At 45.1% G+C, this 24,906-nt stretch overlaps 1 protein-coding gene across 1 annotated transcript in view; it reads left to right on the top strand.

Moving 5' to 3' along the window:
- The first annotated feature begins 11,830 nt into the window (after nucleotides 1–11,830).
- The window catches only part of LOC146801734 (uncharacterized), an 85,998-nt gene continuing 72,922 nt past the window's right edge, over nucleotides 11,831–24,906 (top strand). Inside the window, exons 1-2 of the mRNA XM_085621211.1 lie at nucleotides 11,831–11,985; nucleotides 18,238–18,294. Of these exons, the coding sequence (XP_085477337.1) occupies nucleotides 11,898–11,985; nucleotides 18,238–18,294 (145 nt within the window). The 5' untranslated portion in view covers nucleotides 11,831–11,897. The remainder of the gene's footprint in view (nucleotides 11,986–18,237; nucleotides 18,295–24,906) is intronic.

Below are 24,906 nucleotides of genomic sequence, written 5' to 3'. Positions count from 1 at the left end.
GTTGACAATCGAAAATTGGACAGCGGCTTTTCTCATTTACGCTAGTGTATATTGTGAGAAATTTCCAGAGAGGTCGGTGGCCATGTTTAAATACATGGATGTCATTCGGAAGGCACAAATTACAGGGGGTGGATATGCATGGGCACAGTACGACGAGGAGTTCAGGGCGCGCATGGCTTGGGATACAGAGGCGAAGTGGGGAGAGCTGGACACTGATCTGTGGCAGCACACGATGGGGCTCGCGGGGTCGGGGAAGACTATTTTTACGGCCAGCGGGCTACCGCTCGTGTATCAGCCCTTTCGAGGGGGTCCCACGCGAGGGGGGGTGGGAGGAGCAGGCAGAGGTACGACAGGAGAGAAAGGTGCGTGCTGGGACTATAATAAAGGAATGTGCACGCGGGAATATTGCAGTTTTCGGCACAAATGCTCAGGCTGCGGAAAGCGGCATGCGTTGGTCAAGTGCTGGGGGGCCCAGGGACAGTCGCAAGGTGGGCAGCAGTGGCAGTCAGGCGCCTTTAAGGCTGGGGGACAGCAGTAGTCACAACAGATGGGAGGGGGGAGGGGGGCTAAGGGGCCTGGGCCAAAGGGCTCATACTCCGGTTAAGGTGGAGGTTTTGTTGGGGGCTCTGGGGGGGTATCCGGACAGGACAGCGGCAGAGCGGCTACGGTTGGGATTTCTGGACAGGTTCAGGCTGGGGTATGAGGGTCCAAGGGTACGTAGATGGGCAGACAACTTGAGATCGGCACGGGAGCACCCACAGGTGGTACAAGCGAAACTGGATAAGGAGGTACAGGAGGGCCGCATGGCGGGACCCTTTCAGGATTGGCCCTTGCATAATTTGATTGTGTCACCCATTGGAGTGGTGCCCAAAAAAGAGCAGGGTCAGTTTCGCCTGATATAGCATCTGTCATGGCCGGAAGGTGGGTCGGTCAATGAGGAAAGTGCGGCCACTGTATCTTACTCCTCTGTTGACGTGGCTATGTCACTGGTGGTGACCACGGGCGCAACAGCGCAGATGGCAAAGTGCGACATAAAGTCAGCTTTCCGGCTGCTGCCAGTTCACCCAGATGACTGGGATCTGTTGGGCATACAATTCGGCGGCCGCTGGTACGTGGACAAAGCATTGCCGATGGGCTGCTCCATGTCTTGCGCACTTTTTGAATGTTTCAGCACGTTCCTACAATGGTTGTTTACGGAACGGACGGGTCACCAAGGCGTGACGCATTACTTGGATGACTTCTTTTTTGTCGGCACCTCGGGCTCCGCGGACTGCCAGAAGGCTCTGGACATTTTCCAAGAGATCACGAGGGACATGGGCGTGCCGCTGGCCCCAGAGAAAACACAAGGGCCTAGCACGGCACTGGCTTTCCTAGGCATTGAACTGGATTCCGTTTTGATGGAGGCGCGCCTTCCGGCGGATAAGAAACAAAACATGTTGGAGCTGCTGGCGAGTGTGTTGGCACGACAAAAAGTGACGGTCAGGGACATCCAAGTGTTGCTGGGACATCTAAATTTCGCCTGTAGGGTGGTCAGAGTAGGGCGGACGTTCTGTAGGCGACTGGGGAGAGCATTGGAGGGGCAGAGGCCCCCGCACCACCATGTGTGGCTGTCAGCCGGGGTGAGGGAAGACTTGAGGATGTGGCAGTTTTTCCTGCAGCAGTTTAACGGGGTGCCGTTGATGAAGGATGTGGCCATGGTGTGGGATGTGCAGATTTTCTCAGATGCTGCAGGGAGCAAGGGTTTTGGCCTGTACTGGCAGGGGAGGTGGTGCGCAGAACCCTGGCCCTCAGAATGGTTGGCGGGCGGCAGGAGTATTGCCTTCTTGGAATTCTTTCCCTTGGTAGTGGCGGTCACATTGTGGGGAGTTTTGTTGGCCCACAAGAGGGTCACGTTCAGGATTGACAACATGGCTGTAGTGCAGGTGGTCAACAGGCAGTCGGCAAGGGACGAGCAGGTGCTCAAGTTGTTGAGGGTTTTTGTGCTGGGGTGTTTGAGACATGATATTGCGTTTCGCGCGGTGCATGTGCCAGGTGTGGACAATGACATTGCAGATGCTTTGTCTCGTTTGCAGTGGGGGAGATTCCGTGGGCTCGCCAAGGACGCGGACGTGAATCCAGACAGAATGCCGAACCAACTATGGGAAGTAGGCAACACAGGATGCTACAATTGGTTTTAGGCTCATTAGCACAGTTTACATGGTTGGCATACCGGGCGGCATGGGAGGAGTTTGTCCGTTCGGGGGCGAGGTGGCGGGCTTCCAGGGCGGCCAGACAGGAGGATGTGGTGCAGTTCATATTGGACTTGGTGGAAAGAGGCCTGACGAAGGTGACGATTGGGGGCAAGTTAGCGGGGATCGCTTTTGTCGGGAATTTGTTGTGGGGCTACGCCCCCTCCGCAGGGGAACTGGGGGCACGGATTCTTGAAGGGTGGGCGCGGGAATGTGGGAGCACGGCTCGGGTGAGGAAACCACTGTCCTGGGCGCTCTTGGAGGGGGTGATGGGGGTTCTGCCCGGGGTTTGTCTGGATGACGGGGAGGCCATACTTTTTTCCACACTCATGTCTTGGATGTTTTTCGGGGCCTTTTGGGTGTCGGAATTGTTGGGGTCCAAAGGGAATAGGGGTCTGGCCTGGGGCGAGGTCTCTTTCGGGCGGAGGTGGTTAGTATTTGGCTCAGAAAGGCTAAAACGGACCAAAAGAGCCGGGGGAAGTAGGTTCCTTTGAAGAAGGGGAGCTCGCCGTCGGTTTGTCCGTTTCGATGGGGTTTGCGTTGGAGGGCATGCTCGGGGGGGCTGGGGGACTTGGTCTTTTCACATCGGCAGGGGCGGGCGTTAAGGCTTCACAACTGCTAGCAGTGCTGCGTAAAGCGCTGCGGAGGCTGGGTGTAGAGGAGAAGGGTTTTGGCACGCATTCTTTCCGAATTGGGGCGGCATCAGAGGCACATGCGAGGGGTTGGGAGAGTGGGGACATCATGAAGTTGGGTAGTTGGTCATCGAATTGTTATCAGCGGTATGTGCGCAGCGAAACTGGGGGTGGGATGCTGTAAAAAAAAAAAAAAAGGAAAAAAAGAAGAAGAGTTGTTAGTGGGTGTTTTCCTGGTTTTCATTCTTGTTTTTCTTTTCAGGTTCGGTTATGGGACCCCTCGCCAGGGAGATGTCCATTTGGATTGTGGGGCACTCGTTTGTGAGATGGGCGCAGGTCCAGGCCCGGGAGAGTTACTTTGGGGACAGCCTGGGGTTCAATAAAGATTTATTCTCGGTGGCATGGCGGGGTAGGGATGGCATGCGCTGGAAGGAATTGGTAACAGTATTGAACGGGATTTTGAGGGGGGGGGCGGTGCCCGGATGTGTTGGTTTTACATTTGGGGGAGAATGACATGGTCAGGGAGACAGGTTTGGCGCTGATGCGGGCTATGAAAAAGGACTTGGTCTTGATCAAGGAGAGATTGGCAGGGTGTTCCATTGTATGGACAGAATTTGTTCCACGGAGGAGTTGGAGGGGGGCTGTAAACCCTGGGGCGGTGGATAAAGCGAAGAGGAAGCTCAACACGGAGATGGTGCGGTTTTGTCGTCAGGTGGGGGTAGGACGGGTGGCTCATAAGGACCTCCGGTATGATGCGCGGGAGCTCTTACGGGATGATGGGGTACACTTGTCCCGGATGGGGATGGACCTTTATCTGTTGGAGTTGCGGGAGGTCCTAGCACGGTTGCTAGGGGTTTACAGGCGTTAAGTGTCGCAGGCGGTTCTGCAGGGTTTTTGGGGGGGGGGGGCAGAAAAAAGGGAGGAGGGGCATATCCGCCTACACTTCCCCCTTTTTTCTGGGTGGCGGGGTGGTTGACAGTTGGCCGGGATTGGCTAGAGTTTGTTGTTATAGGTTTGGTAGTTTGGGTCCAGGAACAGGGAAAGGGTAACCAGTTTGGATAAGTTTAGATTAGAGGTTGGATAGTTACAGTTGCACAGAAGGCAGGTAGGGGTTACGGTCAGGGGAGTTTGGGAGTTGGAAAGGCTACATGGTGTAGGATTGGGTTATATGTTGGTTATGGAATGTTATGTTGTATTTTGGGGGATGGGGGAACTGATGTGGGGATCGTAGGGGTGGGGGGTAAGACCAAGGGGTCAGGAAGTTATTGCATAGCGAGGCGTTAGTTTTGTAAGGCAGTGGCCAAGGAGTTAAAATTGTGATATGCACCTGTTTCAATAAAGCGGCCTTTTTCACACACAATAAGTGGTCTGGTGTCGGCTTGCCCCTCCTCCCCCCTTAATCTCCCAATGGGAGCTTGGGGGGCAGCCGAGCACAGCGAGGTCTGCCCCTCGGGCAGATTGGGAGGGGGGAGGAGGGGGAGTGGCCGAAGCAGCCATTTTGTAAGTTTTGGGCTACATTTGGGGATAGCCCAAATGTAGCCCAATTTTCGTAAAAGTAGCCCAAGGGCTATATATGACAGTTACGCGCTTTCCCAGCCACCATTTTATGTTTGGTGACCTGGTGGCTGGGAGCGCTAGTAGCAGGATAAAACAATTTTCCCCTCCCGCCCACCCTAATTTTAGGGGTGGAGGGGGTGTTAGGTCCTTGGGGTGGGGTTATAAGGGGGAAACCTGGTGGGCAGCATTTGTTGGAACAGGTACATAGGGGCAGTTGATGTATTGTCGCTTGGAACAGGTGCAGGCGGGGTGGTTGACAGTTGGCCGGGATTGGCTAGAGTTTGTTGTTATAGGTTTGGTAGTTTGGGTCCAGGAACAGGGAAAGGGTAACCAGTTTGGATAAGTTTAGATTAGAGGTTGGATAGTTACAGTTGCACAGAAGGCAGGTAGGGGTTACGGTCAGGGGAGTTTGGGAGTTGGAAAGGCTACATGGTGTAGGATTGGGTTATATGTTGGTTATGGAATGTTATGTTGTATTTTGGGGGATGGGGGAACTGATGTGGGGATCGTAGGGGTGGGGGGAAAGACCAAGGGGTCAGGAAGTTATTGTATAGCGAGGCAGTAGTTTTGTAAGGCAGTGGCCAAGGAGTTAAAATTGTGATATGCACCTGTTTCAATAAAGCGGCCTTTTTCACACACAATAAGTGGTCTGGTGTCGGCTTGCCCCTCCTCCCCCCTTAATCTCCCAAGTGTAGATTTTTTATGTGCGCAGGAGAAACAAAGCTCCGAGAACGACTCGTACTTTAACGCTGCTACCAGCGGCAAAGACAGACGGTGGCAGAGTCTGTTGGGAGCTGCTTTGACTCGCAGTAAAACTAACTGGGCATCTATGAGATTCTTTATGTTTCTGCCTGCTTTTTTATCGCATCTCATGTAGCATCTTCCGTACGCAGCGCGGGGACACACTAGCTAGTGTAACCAGGCGCTTTACAAGCTCTTTTATTATTATTATTATTATTATAATTCATATGTTAAATATACACAACATTAAAATAATTGTGCTCCCTAGGAATGATGACCCCAGGAATCTAAACGTAAAAAAGGTCAATTTCAATTCAATTCCTTTATTCGATATTTTAAAAAAATATCATAAAAGTACAAATATACAATTAAAAAACAACATTCAGTTCATTACAAAACTAGTAACTACACAGACCATTATCATCAATTCATTCCAAATTCACAGTTCGTTCAAGGAAGTCCCCTGGTGTTCCTAAGTCTTATTGCAACTTTGATAAAGTTTAAAGTGCAAGCCAGTGCTAGTGGGTTCTCCGATCTTTGTAAATATAAAAGAGCGACCTTAGCATGTCTAAACTTCATTTGTTTAAGAATCCTTACTAAATATTTGCGTCTAGGTATCGAATAAAAAGGGCATAGTAAAACGAAATGAAGGGTATCCTGCGGAGACCTATTGTCGCAGCCGCAGGTACCCTTCTGTTCGACTGTAACAGTAAAACCAAGCGGGTCAGCCAGTAGGTGATGGAGAAGGTTAAACCTAAATCGTGTAATTAGGAACCTGTCCTGTGCATTATGTATGAGGGCAAGGTACGGTTCCATACCTTCTACTGTCTTTACCATTAAATGGGCGCGGACTGTAGGCTTGCTTTCCTCAAGGACCGCTCTTCGTGTAGTCTCTTTTTCGAAGAACATTCCTTTAATTCAAGGTCATCAATCTACAATTATTTGTCTTTAAAATGTGCACCTGCCGCTGCATCTGTTGATTATTATTAATTATTCTAAGCGTGTTTGCACAAAAACATCTGGTTTTAAGATGGCCTCGCAAGAGTAAATGGAGAAGCAGCACGAGGAGAGAAAGTTGCCTTGTTGAGATTTGTAATGCTTTCATTGCAGAGGTGCACAACATATTTCCACCCTTTCCTAAATATCTTCACTGGCCCCTTGCGACTTGGCGGCAGGAACCAAAGAGTAGCAAAGCTTGGTGTGGCCACTACTGTGTGAATGGGAGTACATTTTTTTTATGGTAGAGCAGACGTATGATGTAGAAAATAACTCGAATTTTCAAACTTTGTATTATAAAAGAATATCGTGGCAATTCACCTGCAATTTCTCCGGGTGTGGTGATGAGGTATGTTTGACCATTGTTCTGATAGTGCCATCTCTAAGACCAGCTAGTGAAATACTTATGAAACTGTAACAGTTTCATATTACCAGGTCTCCCTCAAGAGAAAAAGACATTAAGAAAACACTATAATTTTGCTTGGAAACAAGGACCGTTCCCATTCATCAGAGTGTCACACAATGTTGAAGTTCCTTTACAGTTTAGTAAACGGGCGCAGACGAATCCAGTGGTTACATTTTCCCAACCATCTGGAACCTGTCTGAAAAGCTGCCAGGTCGATCTCTCGTGCAAAAACCATCACAGATTCCAGCTCTGGCAGAGCTGACTTCATCTGTCATTCTTTCAATGTCGATAAAAAATGCCTTCTTCTGACGGGTAATAATATGAGCTGTGATTCAAGGGCTAATTCCTTTTGCTGTTTGTGGCCTTTCTAAATAGCCAACATTAGTGTTAAAGCTGCTGTAAACTTAGTTTTCATCCTTCTGATTTAATTTCTTTCAATCCTCTGTTCTATTTCCTAAACACACTTAGTCGTTTACTTTATAAAAAACGTTCAGTATTTTTCCAGAAATGGCAACAATATGCAAAGTTTCTATCTCTAACCTGAAAAAAAACAAAGGTTTCATTTTCACTTTGTTTCTTTTCAGAAGTTGTAAAGCCTTACAATAACACTTTTATAAATCCCCTTGACCTAGTGCAGACATGTCGTGACCTTCGAGCCTCTGCATAAAGCAACATGGTGTTTCTGCAACATTTTCCGGTGTTGCCCAACCTAAAGCTTCAGGAATGTGATAGGAACCTTTAGTCCTGGAACAATCGTTTTTCTTGGTCACAACACCTCTGGCAGTCACTCACAGAGTGCTAAGCAGGCCTGTCCGTGCAAGCGTCTGGAAGTAGCCCAGCTCACCTTACCAGCATTCTGGGTAAATTGCCCCCCCTTTTCTTTTCCGTGGCATGCTCCGCCGTCCCTGTACCTCTCCCTCTTCCTATCTCTCTCTCACTCTCCCACTTGATTTCTATCACCCATTCCTTCTTCCACTATTTCTCTTTCGTATTCTCTCTTCCATTCCCCTCCTCTTTGGCCTGCAGGTTGCAAACATCTATACAGCAGACAAGGTGCCTCTCGTGTGGTCTCATTAGAGTGCTGTGTAGTCATAACATCTAACTCAAAGTTTCTGTCTTTTGCTCAAATCACTAAAATATTTATCAGCAGTTTTTTCAAGCTTTTCCATGTCTATCTATTGTCACACATTATTTGTTACATGTATGCATTTTACGGCAATCCCTGAATTCCTGCGGCAAGGTCGTTAACCATGCATCTCTTATGTGTTTTCCTTTCTGTCAATATCTACCCATCACCTGATTTCCATTGTGTGGTTGACAATGTACAGTTTTCCACAGCCTTGTGGCTAAGTTCCTAATATGGAAATACCACATACATACATACATGCAATAATGCAGTCCAGCTACATTAGGGGAGAAGGCCGTAGCAGGATTAGGCAGCAGGAGGTGACTTTTGGGTCAACTAGCATTTCATCTCTGATATCTCTTGCTGCGAAGCAGTGGTGGAAGGCTGTGCAGAATGACACCACGCCGCGCAGCTTGGTGATGCAGATACCAACTCCGCCTCTGTGGCACTTTGACTCGGTTAGTGGTGGGGAGCACAGGCAGACCAAACTGGCGGTACTAGAGCTCACCTAAGAGAGCTTAGAGTAACAGCAGCATTTCAGATGGGACTGCATGCAACACTGCTGAGTTTCTCATAACCAAAACCCTCAGCCTCCAACACATCACACGTTTCTTTTCTCAATGCTATTTTTATGCTCCAGTATCTTATGTAACCATGTTACCCACTGTTAAGCGCTCTGATACCCCCCAGGTCAAGCCAGCGCTATATAAACCTTTTCTAATATACTCACCTCGATGCCCAAGCAACGTTGGCCGATGCCCTGTGGAGCTGTCCGATGCAGTTATTGAGGAATTTGGCTCTGGTTCACCCCTCGGCTGTCACCTACCCAGTCGGACATCGGACATTGTTTTCCTCGTCGGCAATGCCATAAGACCCTTTTACAGGGAGTGCCTTTCTCTACCAGCTTGACTCCTTTAAATGGCCCCCATAACTATGCCCTTGTCCAAAGCACTCCTCCTCCCCTTGTTGGGGAGGGATCCAGCATTTTTGCCCTGGAGTCTCAGCGACCCCGCTGAGAGAGTCCACCGTGCCAATGGGAATCACACATAACTGAGGACTGAGAATGAGCCCTGTCTCATTGGGAGCCGTCTCCTACCCTGCCGGACATCAGACACTGGGTTTCCTACCCCCTCCCCCACCTCCTCCCTCCTTCATTCTTCAGAGTGTGTCCGTGACCAAAGCACTCCTCTCCCCTTGTTGGGGAGGGATCCAGCATCTATGCCCTGGAGTCTCAGCGACCCCGCTGAGAGAGTCCACCGTGACAATGGGAATCACACATAACTGAGGACTGAGAATGAGCCCTGTCCCACGGGGAGCCGTCTCCCACCCAGCCGGAAGCCAGACACAGTTACTTCCCCGTCTCCACGCTGTGTCCCCTGCTCCCTCCACCTCTGCTTCCCTCCTTCATTATTTGGCTACCTCCCTTTTTCCTTTCCTCTCTCCCCAGAATTTCTCTCCACTTGCCTGCTTTGTCTATCCTTATTCCTTTACTCCGCCTAATCTCCCCCTCATCCTTTGACATTACCCTCTTACCCCTCTACATGCCAAGAACCAACGATGTAACTGTAACTGTTGTACCTTCTGTAACAATGTGTAATTTGTAACCTATGTAACTCTCCTCATGTAAAGCGCTCTGATACCTCCGGGTCTAGCCAGCGCTATATAAAACTCAAGTAAATAAATAAATAAGCACCACATCTCATGGATCTCCACTGGCTCCCTATGCACAAGCATGCACAGTTCTAACTCATCATCCTTACTTTAAGTCGCGGCTCACATGACTCGCGGGTGAAGAGGCGGGTTTGGGGTCGCCTGGGGGTTTGCGTGGCGGGGTTTAAATAATTACAAAAACTTACCTTACCGGGTCCCGCACCGCCTCCGCTCCTGTCCGCGTCCCGTTTCCTGGAACAGGAAGCGTGCATCCTCCCTCCTCTCTCCTGCACCACTCACAACGCTGAAATGACAGCATTGTGATTGGTGCGGACAGCTCCCAGCCGGGCACCTGTAGGAGGCCATTTTCTCTATGTAGGCTGCACGCAGCCTACATAGAGAAAATGTACAGTGCGCATGGGCAAGCCACTCCTGTCCGACCCGCCCATCCACCCGCCCCCAACCAGGCATGCCCTCCCGCCCACCCCTCAACCAGGCATGCCCTGCCTTCAGCTTTCTAGCAGCATGAGAAGCAGAAACATAAAATGGTATTTAAAATACCATTTTATGTTTCTGCTTCTTGCACTGCGAAAAAGCAGTGAGACGACGCTCCTCTGCTCTAATGGAGGAGCTGCCCCTGCTCACTTTCAAAGCACTACACAACATCAGCCCTGCCTAGCCATATCTCCTTTCACAAACCTTCCAGCCGACTCCTACTCACACACACCCCAAGTATGCACAGAACCAGATCCAATGTTCAGGCTTCAGGCTTCCTCCTACATTGCTCCTAAAATGACAAGCCTTGGCAATGTAATAGGTCTCGCTTTTGCAAGAGTTTGAGCTATCGTCATTGTAAATGACAATGCCTTTTATTTATGTTTTGAAAACCTACAAGCAGTGCGTAAACACACACTTTGTACTTATAGTTGTTGATTATGAGAAGCAAGGCTGGCAGTAACTGCACCTCTTTTACTGCCAGCCTTGCTTCTCATAAGCAAGGACTATATGCTTTGCAGGTTTTCAAAATAAAAGGCATTGTCATTTACAATGCCAATAGCTCAAACTCTCGCAAATGAGAGGCCTATTGCATTGCAAATGCTTGTTTTCTTTGGCAGAAGTCTCAACCATTAAACTACAGCAGCAGACAGGAGAAATGAAGTACAGCATCACCACTGGCAAAGCCAGTAGCTGCCGTTCCGAGAACGATGTAATTTTGTAATAGTTGTAGTGTCCTTCTGGAAACGTTATGCAGCAGTCCCTTCCTAGGGGAAGTGCTAACATCTGCCTCACACCCATCCAACACAGGAGTCACCAGTCAGGTGACCCGACTCATAAATGGGGCCAGATGCACGTGCCCTGTGCCAGTTATGTACTCCCAACACTCGTGTACATGTCATTATGTGACTTAGTAAGTGGGCCTAGGACTCACTACTTTACAATAGTTAATTCCAAAGTGGAGGACCCCTTTTAGATTAATTTAAAAAAAATATAATGAAACTAGCAAAGTTTTAAAACGTTTGTCAAGTTAAGATGCAACTCCTTCGCAATTTTACCCAACCCGTGTTTAAATATTTCATCATAGCTCTTTTCTGCCAGCTTCGCAAACTCAGGCGATTCCCATAGATTTGTAGTTATGCGGACACTTCTATATGCCATCTGCTGAGATACCGAGGATTGAAAGACACTGGAGGAGGTAAAAAAATGTATGTCCCACATACTGGCACTGTCAGGACTTCACACTGCATTCATCCTCAAATCCAGAGCTCTCTGCTGTGCGACCATGGACACCCATCCACTTTCTGAACTCACCTGACTCACTGAGGAAACTCAGTTTGCAGTATGCTATATACAATATGGGCTTTTAATATCTTACATGAAGAACACAACTGCAGATACACAGCATCTGGGTAAAGAAAATACTCTTAAGAAATAGGGACATGTGCAATGTTCAACATGAAGTAAAACGTGTGAAATTAACAGTGAATGCATTGTTGACATGGATTGCCCTAAGGGTTAATGCAACATTGCTAAGAAAGAAACAAAGTGTTTGCTTGTAAAGTTGCGACCCTGAAAGCTAGGGCCTGATTGGGGCCCATTTTAAAGTCTGTTTTGGTGAGCACCCACCCCACATACTGCCCTGACTCACTACATTCACGATCATATAATCTCTCCCTGTTCCTCTCTAGCAGCAAAGCCAGACTGCTCATTACTGTTGTTTAGAGAGGGTTGCATATGTCTTGCACTGTTTACACATCATAAGTGAGCTGCCAACAAGCTGTTTATCAGGATCAGGAGAGTCCTGGTCCCCTAAGCAGAGTGCCAGAGGGGTCCATCAGCAAATACAGTAAAAGTCATCTTCCTGTTTGGCAATGCGCCCTACAACAGCTGACTAGTTTTACTACCATATTATGTGGCTTGCGTGACAGAGATGATACTGGTGCAAAAATATCAAAATATTAAACAAACAAATCTGAGAATATAAAGGTGGTGTCAACCAATTGAGGAGCAATCCACTTCCAGAATCTACCAAACAGATTGAATTAAGGAAACTACAGTAAACCATGGCTCTCAAGGTGTTCTATGGCTTGGCTCTGGCCCTTATTATCGGAGTTATACTTGTGAATGTACAACCTGCTGAATCTGACGAAGGTAATGTATGATCAATTTATCCATATTGTGTAGATCACCCAACTTGAAAATAAGGTTCATCAGGGCAAATCTGTAGGTTGACCCATAATTTCTTGAGCAAAATATGAACACAAATGTAGTTGGGTTGTAACACAGAATAAGATTTTGGTTTTATTTTCACATAATGTGTTCATTTCTTTTTATCTATGTGGCACATGTGTCCTTTCTTAGTAGCTTAGAGTCGAAAGGTGTTTATTTCAAGGTAGGGTACATCTGAAAGGTCTTTTATTTAGTATATCTTTGAAAGAGTCAGCAAAAAAAACTAGGTTCAGGGGATGTTTTGGCAAAATACGAAAACATTTGAACACTCTAATAAATGATTGACTGCTAACAGCTCTGCCATGGTCCAAAAGTGAAATCTGTATCATGACTTTATAAAAGCTTTGCACAATATGACATTTAGAACAACTTTCATTTGTTCATTCTTGAAAACGTTCAGTTGTTCATTCTTGAAAATGGTTCCAATTCAGCAAGTGTAAAATGTAAAAAAAGGCAGTAGTACACAGCAGATGCAGCCCTGAAGAGCAGCGAAATACAACGCGTGGCACTGGGCTCTGAATGGGCATTTGAATAGCAGGAGTGGAGGTAATGAGGAAGCACAAACTATACTGTTCACCCTTTCAAATCTTATGAGATGATCAGTCACAATCAGTGTATGTGTCTATATCTATATGGTACTTAAGGCATGAACGTAGTCAAAAGGCAGCAGAGTGCTATCCGGGTCAAAGGTAAAGATAGGTGATTGGAGAGGAGCTGGGCTCTTGGGCCCCGATTCACAAAACTAACTTAAGACATAATCCTAAACTTGCTACCATTTTGGTATTCACAGAAGACACTTACTCATTTTGGCATTCACAGAAGGCACTTACTTATTTCAGTATCCACAGAAGTTAGGAGTCCTAACTTTACTACTCCTAAACTGAGAAAAATCCTAACTTTAAGACTTTCGGTATTCACAGAAGGCATTTAGGAGTCCTAAAGTTAGGACTCCTAACTTCTGTGAATACCGAAATGAGTAAGTGCCTTCTGTGAATACCAAAATGAGTAAATGCCTTCTGTAAATACCAAAATGGTAGTAAGTTTAGGATTTTGTCTTAAATTAGTTCTGGGAATCGGGCCCTTGGTGTGGAGGTGACTGTTAGTGGCCTTTGATCAATGGATCTGGCTACATGCCATGACTACAACTAGGTACAGCACGTCAGCTCCCTGAGTAGTGTAAATGTATTGCTGTCATTTAGTCATTCATTTTCAATCTCTCTGTGCCGGGGGTTAAGGCTGGTCTCCACAAAACCGCCTCCAGTGGAGGCCATGTCCAACAATTTGAGTACAAAACGTATAACTTTAAACATGACATTTATCTGCAAATAGATTCCCCGTTCTCTACACATCTACTCCAATAAATTACAGCTGAAGGCAGAGAATGCCCTCTTTGGTCTTCAAAAGCTGCATTATTCTTATTTAAAACTGGTTAAGTGGTAAATAAAATGGATATACTGGGGAAATAAATAAGGGAAGAGAATGGTACCATCACACAGTACAAAACAATGTGACAACTTCCATTGTCTTCCTGCTCTTTTCCAGTAGTCTGCTCCATCCGAAATGCAGTAAACTCATCATCCCCAGTTCTCTTAACATGGCGTCAACGGTGCCACATGTGCGCTCTATCCTCTTTAAAGGATGCTGGCACTCTAGCTCACTGCTGAACCTCGGTGACGAAGCCATAATACAGCAGTGGTGTCCTAAGGCCCCTGCTCTAGCAGCTGAAGCGGGAACAAAAGGGCTGCTTTCAGGGCAGTCTGGGCTGATCAGACAGGCTCTAATACCACCTGCACTTGTCGGAACAGGGCAGCCAGCAAGGGTTCACAGGCAGCGGTTACTTAAGGCACAGCATCTTCTTGGCGGTTGCGGTTCACATGTGCATTCCTCACTGAAACCCTATGGAGTTTTTCATCTTTCACAAGGTGAAGAAGTGGGGTGGAGTGAATCATACTAGCGCTGCGGCAGTAACATGCTGATGGGGCACCCTGTAGGACCAGCACTTGTCACCACAAACAGCATCAAAGGCTGAGCAGAGGTTGGTTTCATGTGGTGATCACAGGGATAGAGAGAAGGCATGCAGCAGAAGAACTGCTCTTAAGGATGTCCGAGTCATGTTCAAAACCCAACACTGAATCTGAGCGCTGTTCAGGTTTTCCCTTTGTCTCTTCAGCCATCTTTGCCTGTAACATGACAAGAAAACAAGACAAAACTGACTTAGTTATTGGCATAACTAAATGTGTGGTATCCCTCCCTCTGGAAGAATTGTTATGTACCTTGAAAAAACAATCAGGCAAAGATATTCAATAACTTGTGGATGAGGAGAAGGGAGGATTGGTCAGAAGGAGCCATGAGGGCAAGAAAGTAAATACTGCTTCAAACATTTTGCCCACTCTGTCTTTTGGGACGCCTACACAAGGCTCAGTCAAATGGCCTTACATCCGAACCAGGTGACTAACTGCTAGAAAAGTACTGAGCCCATAGAAATACCTTTGCTCGTGTATCTCTTCGCTGGCCTGGGACAACTGATGCATACTTGCCAACATTACGAGTTTCACATGCCATTGAAATCATTGTAACAAAAATATTTTCTGCAAATATCTAACGATATTGAGAGAATCGTGCTTTAAGGCTTTTCAGCGGATGGTCCACTTTAGCTTAGCGGGTTTGGTATGCCATTTTCATCGGTGTATGATATTTTCACAAAGTAACAAGGGGATGAGAGCTCTATGAGACACTGGCTCAGAGAGGTAGCAGGCCCTGGCTCCCAGGCAGTTCTATGACAATGTATGGGCTGTAGGAGAAGTAGACACAGGTGACGTCTATTGGCCGGTATGGGGGCCTAGTGCACCAGGTTTCACAACTCATGGTGAGAAGGAGGGGGGCGTGGATTGCTCAGGAGTTAGTGCGTCTGTGGCAGGTATCTGTGCATACATCTGTGTGTTGCTTATCAAAAACCTCTGTATTATGATGCTCAGCGGAATGAAACCTTGGCCCCATTTTACCACAAGAATTCTTGCAGGAAAACTTCACCAGCTCAAAACAACTTGATGGGTTTCAAGTGGTGTTATTTTTTGCCTGGCTATTCCTTTGCAATTTAATATTTGAATTGAAATAAGAAAACCTGTTGTAGTGGCTACATCTTTTGCTCAACATATAATACTTTTTTCTGACAAGGTGAGGAAGAGCATTCTACTGTTAGAGACACGTTCCCATCATTTTACATTTTTAGAATATAATCCATTTTTCTCTTAAAATGTTACGAGCAAAACCATTTTCAGTAAAAGACAATACAGCTAACGCGTGCAGATGAACAATTTTGCCATGGTGAATATGCCTTAAAGTTGATATCCCTAAAATCAAGGTTGCGCTGCTGACAAATGTTTAAATTGTGCCTAAAAGCTAATGGTTGACCATTTGAATGCATTGCAATTTGATCTGCTTGGAAGATATAATCCTAGGGTTTAATCATCAACAGCATTTCAGCACAGGTTTGTACATTTCCAAATAAATACTTCTAACATCTTACAAAAAAGTTTGTGAGCAATCAGAGTTACAATAGCAACGTTTAAGGCAATCTAATGCAGCTCTTGATCATAGAAGAGAGACGGGTCTGGGCTTACCCTTGGACTCATGTTCTCAAACCCTGGTCAAAAACTACCTGGGATTGCCCTTCCCTTGGATAATAATGTTAATATTCCTGAATTAATGACTTTTGCTCTATTATTGTCTATCTCCTCCCACACCTCTGATCATTGCAGATGGGTTCATACATGCTAGTGCCAGGGCAAGAGGTTTGCCTTCTCCCATGGATTGCCATTGGAATGTTGTATGGTGATTGTGCTGTGACACTTTTATTGGCACTATTGAGTGATGTTAACATCAATCCATATTTTTGACTGGACATGTATGGTACCTATACTGAAATCCTCTCATGGTGGCAGATATGCTGAGCAGTGGTGAATATGTGACTCGCTTAACAGAGCATAGTACTAGAACGATGGAGAGAGCTGACGGTAAAGGCTACCCACATTTGCCTTTAATTGTTGAGGAGTTACTATAATGGCTACATCTCCCTCTAAATTTGTTTTGTTCTTTACTCCTTCTTCTCGAAACTCTCATCCATATGCCTCGTGTTTCTGTTTCATTTTCTCTCTGCATGAGGATACTGGGATGATGTCACTCTCCCCATCTGAAAATTAACATTATACAATGATAAAGCCTGTTGTGGCATGTGTAGGTGGGTCCACTATGAATGTGTGACGCTACAACGCATACATCACAACGCGGTATTTTACATTGCGTTCGTTACAACGCAAGTCGTTACAACGACTTGCACTGCAGGGCGCTGGACTTAGGAATAGTATGATTTACTATTCCAACTCCAGTCTACATTACAGTAGGGAAGGTGTTGGAATAGTAAATCATACTATTCCTTAGCTTAGAGTGCCATCCAGCGCAAGTTGTTGTAACGACTTGCGCTGTAATGCCCGCGATGTAATCATACCGCGGTGTAACGACCGTCCATTATGCCTGCTTTATTGCATGTTTCAATAAATTCAACCCCAACCACCTCTTCCATTAAAGCAGACACTGTGGCACACCACAGTGTCCGCTTTTATAGTTATCCTTTGGGGACAATAAGCACTATTCACATTTGGTTTAACCAATAATCTCACCTAGCTATTGGAATTTCCCTACATTGTTAATAGAAGTACTCAATATGCACAATTTGTGTCCACAAACTAGCATTCATATGCTTGCACTCAAGAAGGTTTAGTCAGAATCCTGGATAACAGAATGTGTGCTTTTGCGTGAGTTGACTACCACTGTTGATGCAGACATGTTGTATTTCATAAATTGAGTATGATTTAGTTTTTCTGCCCTCTTCAACTGTCTGTGCAGTTAGCAGAACCATTTTTCCGTTTGGTGCTGTTTTTTCCATGTGAATCCCATGCACATGGATGACAAATGGTTTCAAGTCAGGAGTCAATGTTTATGACACTCCAAATCAAGCAGAGAAAATTAAACATCGTTATGATCTTGGGATTTGTTTGTGCGAATTCACTTTATAAGCCCTTTTTTACCAAGAAAGCGATTCAACATTTTTTTTCAACTATTCGACACCTATGGGTTAAGTAAATCACCCCAGTGAGGTCGCGGTCCCACTACAGACATAGCAGACAGACCACCCTTTGCAACCCTTAATCTTATGTTATATAGGTCATAAACTTCCAGAATTCAAAGTAGGGTCTTTAGTTTCCTGAGTAAAAGACAACAGCAAGAATGAGCTCGTAGAGCCAGGCTCTTTCTGTGAGACTCTAATGAACTACATGAATGGGAGTGAGATGATGAGTTTTAAGATGCTAAATAGATTCTCCCTTAAAATAATGCATGAAGACAATGATATTGGAGACTTTACTGAATTATTGATTAAAGAGTTCTCTGTTTGATATCAATGCTGTGTGCCTACTAGCATGTGACTGCTGTCAAGGGCACTCACATGGGATTTGTATGCGGGATAATGTTCGACCTCAAATCTCCACTAGGTAGTGCTACAACCCGAAATCAGCAGGGATCCAAAATCCAGAAGGGAAGGAGGGACGAGAAGAAAGAAAGAAACATCCTAGACATCAATATTTTGTGTAGCCTTCTATTAATTTGATTGCTGAGTGTCTTCTGTCAGACCTTTTCCCGTCTCAGACTGGGACTGTTGACCTGTTAACTATTCACAAGAGAGATAGAGACCATTGTTTACTCAAAGTGTTCAAGTTACATCAACTCTCCTTACACACAAATAACCATTCAGAACAAATCTCTGTGTACTTACAGTCTATAAGCTTTAACCACTACTTGGGTGTCTGACCCTTACTTCAGGATTGTCCTATATACTGGAGTATCTCCTTGCTTGAAATCCAATCTGAGTCACTGAGTCACTTTCTCAAAACTGAGGAGAAGAGGAAAAAACAGCTACTTTCTTAAGTTAGATTAAAATGACTCCCAAGAGTTAGTCCAAAGTTTTCTACAATTAAGAGTTGCAAATGTTAGATGAACACGAAGAAAAGAAAACACGTCAACTAGTGCACTAACCTTAGTCTTCGTTTAGTTTTCAGTTGGTTTGGTATGGAATCCTTAAAAAATGTGTTAACGCTGCTCTTTTTCCTTTTACTCTTTCAGGAAGAATAAGTTCTGCAGATAGGGATGCTCACAATTCGAGAGACCACAAAGAGTCAGGTAAGGATCTCATGGGGACTCCAGACAGAGTATCAGGGTTCCAGGCTGGAGGTCTTCATGCTTGAATATAGGTTTCCCAACAAGGGCTGGAAGAGAGAACCACTCTGTTAAAATGTAATAAAGCCAAGCAAGACCTTGTGGTTTGGACATTGTATTTACACCCTGCTAAAGCAAGATGGCCGCCGCTACCATGTGACACCCAAAACCTCACAAGATTTTGGATGTCACCGATTTCTCCTAAGGAGAGTGGGCCAGACAATCAGTAGGCAAAAAGAGCCCCCAGGCATGAATAAGGCCTTAATGGGTGCTTGGACTGACAGGGAAAATGACAAAAGGACCCGGGGAATAGTGTATGGCAGCATAAAGGATTTTAGGAATAAAAGGCTCCGGGGAATTATCTATTGGAATACAAAGGGTCCTTGGAATGAAAGTCCCTGGGGGATGGCAATATGAGCAACAGAACGAAAACCCAGGACACAAATCACACAAGAGAGAGCAAGAGAACACAGATCCTTGATATTCCTCCATGTCTAAGATTGTGGTTCCTGGTTGATCAGGGTTCATACCTCTGTTGGTCAGAAACCCAATTTCTAAAACTTGTAATGAGATTAACAGTTTCTGACAAATGGGTAATCATTCACCAATAAAAACTTGCGAACCCTAAGAAGCTCTATATTTCCTTAATGGTAGTAGGTGCTCGCAAATCCAAGATTGCAGTTTCCTTTTTTTTATCCATTGTTATGCCTTCCAGAGACAGAAAATAAGCCAAATATGCTACTGTGTATGTGTGGAAGGTACATTTTTCAAATTTAGCAAACAGAATGTTTTCACAAAGCCATTGTAGAACGACCCAAACATGAGTTACATGGTCAGTCAGATTCTGGGAGTAAGTGATGATGTCATCTATGTCACTTAGGAACTTGTTAATAAATAACTGGAATACTTCTGGTACGTTGCAGAGTCCGAACGGCATTACTAAATATTCAAAGAGGCGGAACTTAATGCAGATGGCCATCTTCCATTCATCACCTTCTTTAACTCTGATGAGGTGGTAAGCACCTCACAAGTCCAAGTTGGTGTAAATGGTTGTATTCCAAACTTGATCCAACAAAACTGAGAAGAAGAGTAAAGGGTTGTGATTAGTCACCATGACTGTGTTAAGCGCCCTGTAATCAATACATGCGTGCAATTTCCCACTCCTTTTAAGGAACATAGAACAATAGGAAGGATACTGGTGAGGAAGAATGGTGGATGAAACCAATGTCTAGTAACTCTTATAGATAGTTCTTTAGATGATGAGTTTCTGGATCAGGTAGGGCGTAAAATCGACCACACAGTGGAACAACCCCAGGAATTCGATTAATTCTGCAGTCAAACTTGCTATGAGTTACTTAGTCACCTTATTTTTGTCAAAGACATCCTTGAAGTCTTGATATTCGATGGGCAGGTCCGGGATAGTTCCCTGGTCAATAACTGCACAGGTCAAAGGAGATATTAGGTCTTGAGTGGTTTTGTTACACATGGATCAACAATGCCACAAACTCAAGGTCATGAACGCAGAGCTCAATCAATATGAAGGTTGTGGGTCTACAACCAAAGCACCCTTAAAATTGCACCGAAGGTGACAAGTCATGCTCTACAAGTCTACAGATTAGAAATAATAAATTCTACTGTTCAGAAGTGAATGACCAAGGTTTGTACAAGAATGCCAACCGACATTGGCTCCAGAAGGCATCGAATTTGCAACTATCCCCCAAAAATTGCTAGGGTGGGGCCCGAGGCACAGGGTGGGGTTTAATATGATCACATTCATACGCTATGTCCCTTCAAGGGTAGGGAAAGATATGGGATTATGATTTGGATTCCCAAATGGGAAGGGTGAATTATTGTGCGTTCCTTTTTTGGTATTGCTCCCAAGTCATTTAGCCAAGGGGAGTGCTGCAAATGATACCTAACTCATACCTGAGTGTCTGATTCTCCTGCTGTAAGGTACGGACCTTCGTTTACATGTCTGCCAGGGCATGGTCCAGGTCCAGTGCACTAGGGGTCTCTTTTGTTAAGGCTTGGCTTGGGCTAAATCATGTGTGCCTATATGATCACTAGGGTCCATACCGTCCAAGCTGAAAAGGCAGTTGCAGCTTGGCTTTCTGTTAAAGCCACTTACTTGGAATAATTGACTGCGGGGATGATGCATACTGGACATCCACTCACCTCTAGGACAAATCCTGACCGGGGCATTGTGGTTTGGGCACAGTATTTATACCAACCACACTCGAGCAAGATGTCCACCGCTAATGCATGACACCCAATATCTTGGGAGATGTTGTGTGTCACCAATTTTTTCTAGGGAGACTGGATCAGACAATCACTAGGCATAAAGGGCCTTGGGAAATTAATATGGCGTTAATGGGGGCTTGGACCAACAGGGACATAAAACAAATGTCCCGGGGTTTACGGTATGGCAGCATAAAGGGTGTTTGGAATAGAAGACCCGAGGGAATCATCTATTGGAGCACAAAGGGTCCTTGGAAGGAATGGCCTGGGGATACCAATATGAGCGACAGAATGAGATCCAAGGGCACACATCACACAAGAAGGAGTGAGAGAATGTAAATCCTTGACAGTCTCCTCCCATGAAAAAGACCGGCCTGCCAGGCACCGTAGTGGGATAGCAGGTATGAAAGTGCCACAAAAGACGGAGTGTGCATACGTTGGCAGCGGGTTCCCATGAACGATCATTGGGCCCGTACCCTTTCCAATCCACCAAATAAAATAGACGACCCTTGACTCTCTTGCGATGGACCTCAAACACCATGTGATAATCTACTTATATTGGAGGAGGCAGCGTTCAAGACAAATTTGAGCACAATATGGTAGAAGCAAAGGAGCATGAAACACTGGATGCATTGCCAAATCATCAGGAAATTAGAGTTTCATTGCCACCGGGTTGATGACCCTGAGGATTGTCAAAGGACCCAGATACCTGGGCTGTAGTTTGCAAGGTCCTTTCATTTTAATGTTCTTGGTGGAGAGCCATACCAGATCTCCTTCTTTGTAATCAGGCTGCTATTTTTGATGTTTATTGACTTGCACCTCCATGTGTTCCTTTGAATCTTGTAACCGTTTTTAATGTGATTTTGGACTTGAGATAAGAGATCATGAGAGTCCTGAATAGATGGAATATTGCTTATGGTTCTTGCTGGATCTGCAGTTGGAGCTTGTTGGATGCTTTCCTGTTACACAGTAAAAAAGGGAAGTATCGGTGGCACAATGCTGAGAGTTATTGTTTGGCTATTTTTCGAAAGGGAGTATCTGTTCCCATTCTATTGAACTAGTGACTAACAAACATTGAATAATCTGTTCCAGCTACTGATTTATTCGCTCTGCCTGCCCATCAGTTTTCCGGTGATAGGAAGACAAGAGTCGGGCATCAATGTATGATGAAGTGCACAAGCTCTGCCAGAATTTAGAGATGAATTGTGCCCTCCTATCAGAAATTATAACAGAAGGGAGACCATGAAGCTGCATGTCATGCTGAAGGAAAAGAGAGGCTAAATCATTTGACGTCATAAGTTTCTTTAGAAGTACAGAGAATGCCATTTTAGAAAACAGGTCTACAGTTACCAAAACCGTAGTATGTCCATTGAAATTGGGCAGGCCTGTGATAAAATCCATGTTTATGTTACATAATGGGTATGGAGGTAGTTCAAGAAGAAATAAGAGTCCCACTGGTGCTGAGTGGGGAGTCTTATTTCAGATGCGTGTTGGACAAGAATGAACATAGTTGTGAATGTCCTTAGACAGGCTGGTCCACCGGAACAATCTTTTGCAATTTGCTAAGGTTTGTTAATTAACTGGATGTCCAGTGACAAGGGTATCAAGACACTAAACTAAGGCTTCCTGAACTAGCTCTGGAGTAGGTTGAAATACATTTTTTTATGGTAAAAGAGGCCATCCTGTGTGCTATTCCCATCATCAATCAACCATTCTCCCCAGTCAATCTGATGTGCCTCCTGTCTTATCTTTCGAAAAAGGCTTCTGTTTGGCAGACTCTAGAGCCCTTTCTGAAGAGATGATGTTTGGTGGAGGCACAAAGTCCATATCACAGTTGGCATATCCCCATTGTTACAGAGTATCTGCTTTTGTTTCATGAGCCCCTGGGTGATAGATTATTATAAATTCAAATTTACTAAAAAACATTAGCCACTAAATTTTCTTTGGGGTTAAAGCCTTGAGAGATTTAAAAGACTGCACATTCTGTAGTCTGTGGATATCATGACCATATATGAGCAGCTCATAATGAGTAATGTTGAAATTCTTGAAAATCCCATCTTGATGGTAAGTAACTCTCTCTCAGCTATTGTGTATTTTGTTCTGCGGGTAACAGTTTTTTAGAAGTTAGCAATAGGATGCATGTGTCCTGTAAAATTATCTCACTCTCAAAGAACCCCCCAAACCTCACTGCTACTTGAGAGGCATCTGATTTAACGATAAAATGCTGCATAATATCAGGGTGCCTAAGCACCGGGGCTGATGTGAACTTCTTCTTAAGCAAGGCGAGTGTTGGATAGATTCCTCGGACCAGTAAAAAGGTACTTTCTTCTTCAAAAGCCTGGTAATGAGAGTAACAGTTTCTGATTAAAGGGTAATGAATCATCTATAAAAATTTGCAAACCCTAGGAAGCTCCCTATTTCCTTAAAGGTAGTAGGTTTTCACCAATCCAAGATTGTGGTTACCTTTTTCTTATCTATAGTTATGACTTCGGGGGACAGAGAATAAACCAAATATGCCACTGTTGATATTCTGGGAGTAAATGATGATGTCATCTATGTACCCAATGCCACATAGGTTGAATAAGTCTCATAGGACCTTGTTAATAAATAACTAGAATGCTGCTAATACGTTACAGAGTTCAAACAGCATTACTGTATATTCATAGAGGCCGAAGTTAATGTGGAAGAACATATCTTTCATTCATTGCCTTCTATAACTCTGATGAGGTGGTAAGCCCCTCACAGGTCCATTTTGCTGTAAATGGTTCTATTCTGCACTTGATCTAACAGAACTGAGATCAAGGGTAATAGATGGTTATTTATCACTGAGTTTGTTAAGCACCCTGTAATCAATGCAAGTGTACATTTTACCATTCTTTCTAATGAGCAGAGAACAATGGGAAGGATATAGGTGAGGAAAAATAGTGGACGAAACCATTGTCCAGTAACTCATATAGATAGCTCTTTAGATTATGAGTTTCTGGGTCGGACAGGGTGTAAATTCTACCACATGGTACAACGGCCCCACAAATTAGATCGATTCTACAGTGAAACTTCTATGGGGAGGTAGCTGAGTGGTCTGTTTTTTGTCAAAGACATCCTGGAAGTCTTGATATTCAATGGGTAGATATGGAATAGCTCCCCGGTCAATAATAGCACAGGTCCAAGGAGATATTAGGTCTTGAGCGGTATTATACCACATGGATCGGCAAAGTTGCAAACCCAAGGTCAAAAGACACAGAGCTCAATCAATATGAGGGTTCTGGGTCTGCAACCAAGGCACCCCCAAATTTATCACAAAGCTGGTAGTGCCTATGAGGTCAAAAATCAGGGTCTCGGTGTGACCATTTTCATAAACCAAAGACAAAGGTATAGTTTGGTATTCAATTATATCTGATGAGAGTTCTGAGCTGTTCACAGCTCACACAGGATCAAGTTTGTCTTTTCTTATTCGATTGATTTTGAAAGAGGTTGCATGAGTGATATCGAAGAAATTGCCAGCAGCTCCTGAATCACGTAACATAAAGAAGACCTTTCGTTGTTGAGGACAAATGATTACTGTGATCAGGATTGTTAGCTGACATGAATACTTCTCATGGTGTTGGTCAAATATTTGGAGGTCTTATCCAAAACTCTGTTCGACAAAACAACCTCTTCACTGCCAATCTTTCTTGTTTTCCGGAATCTGTTGATTGACAACTCCTACTGTCCTGCACACAGCTTTAGGCTCAATTAAAGCAGTCCCGGGCAAAGTGCCCAGTCTTGCCGCAATAGAGGCATAGATTTAACTTTTGTCTTCATTCTTTTCCCTCACTTGATAAGGGACCTCAAACCCCTCCTATCTGCATAGGTTCTATGGTATCAGGGACCATACTGTCCACTTCTTTCCTGTCTGTCTTTACTACAAGAAATTCCGCCTCGCTTAAGGGTTGTTTGCCTTTCTTCTCTTTTAGTCGGTTATTTCATTTGAAAAGTTGGGGCTATATTATGGAAGTGCCCCAGGGGCACAACAGGTGTTTGCTCCCGCTATGCATGCCCCAGGGGCACTTTGGTGTTACATTACGGGCCACAGACAGTAGTGCAGCCCCTTCTGTAATACTGATTGCGCTGGCGCACATAAAGCGCTGATGCTATCTTCAGAGACTGCTCCCTCATTTGTATGGGGGCATGTCCCTTTGCAAATGAGAAAATCCCTTTGCCTCCATGCCCGTGCCTTATTACCAGCGCGGGCGCAGAGTCAAAGAAGCTGTCAGTGCGCCCCTTGATGGCAGCTCTCTGTAGGGGGAAAAGGGGACCCCCAGACATCCCCTTGCAGGCGAGTACAGTCACAGACTGCAC

This window comes from Triturus cristatus, chromosome 8 (genome assembly GCF_964204655.1).
Source record: "Triturus cristatus chromosome 8, aTriCri1.1, whole genome shotgun sequence".
NCBI lineage: Eukaryota > Metazoa > Chordata > Amphibia > Caudata > Salamandridae > Triturus > Triturus cristatus.
This window is presented reverse-complemented; position numbering and strand designations above follow the sequence as displayed.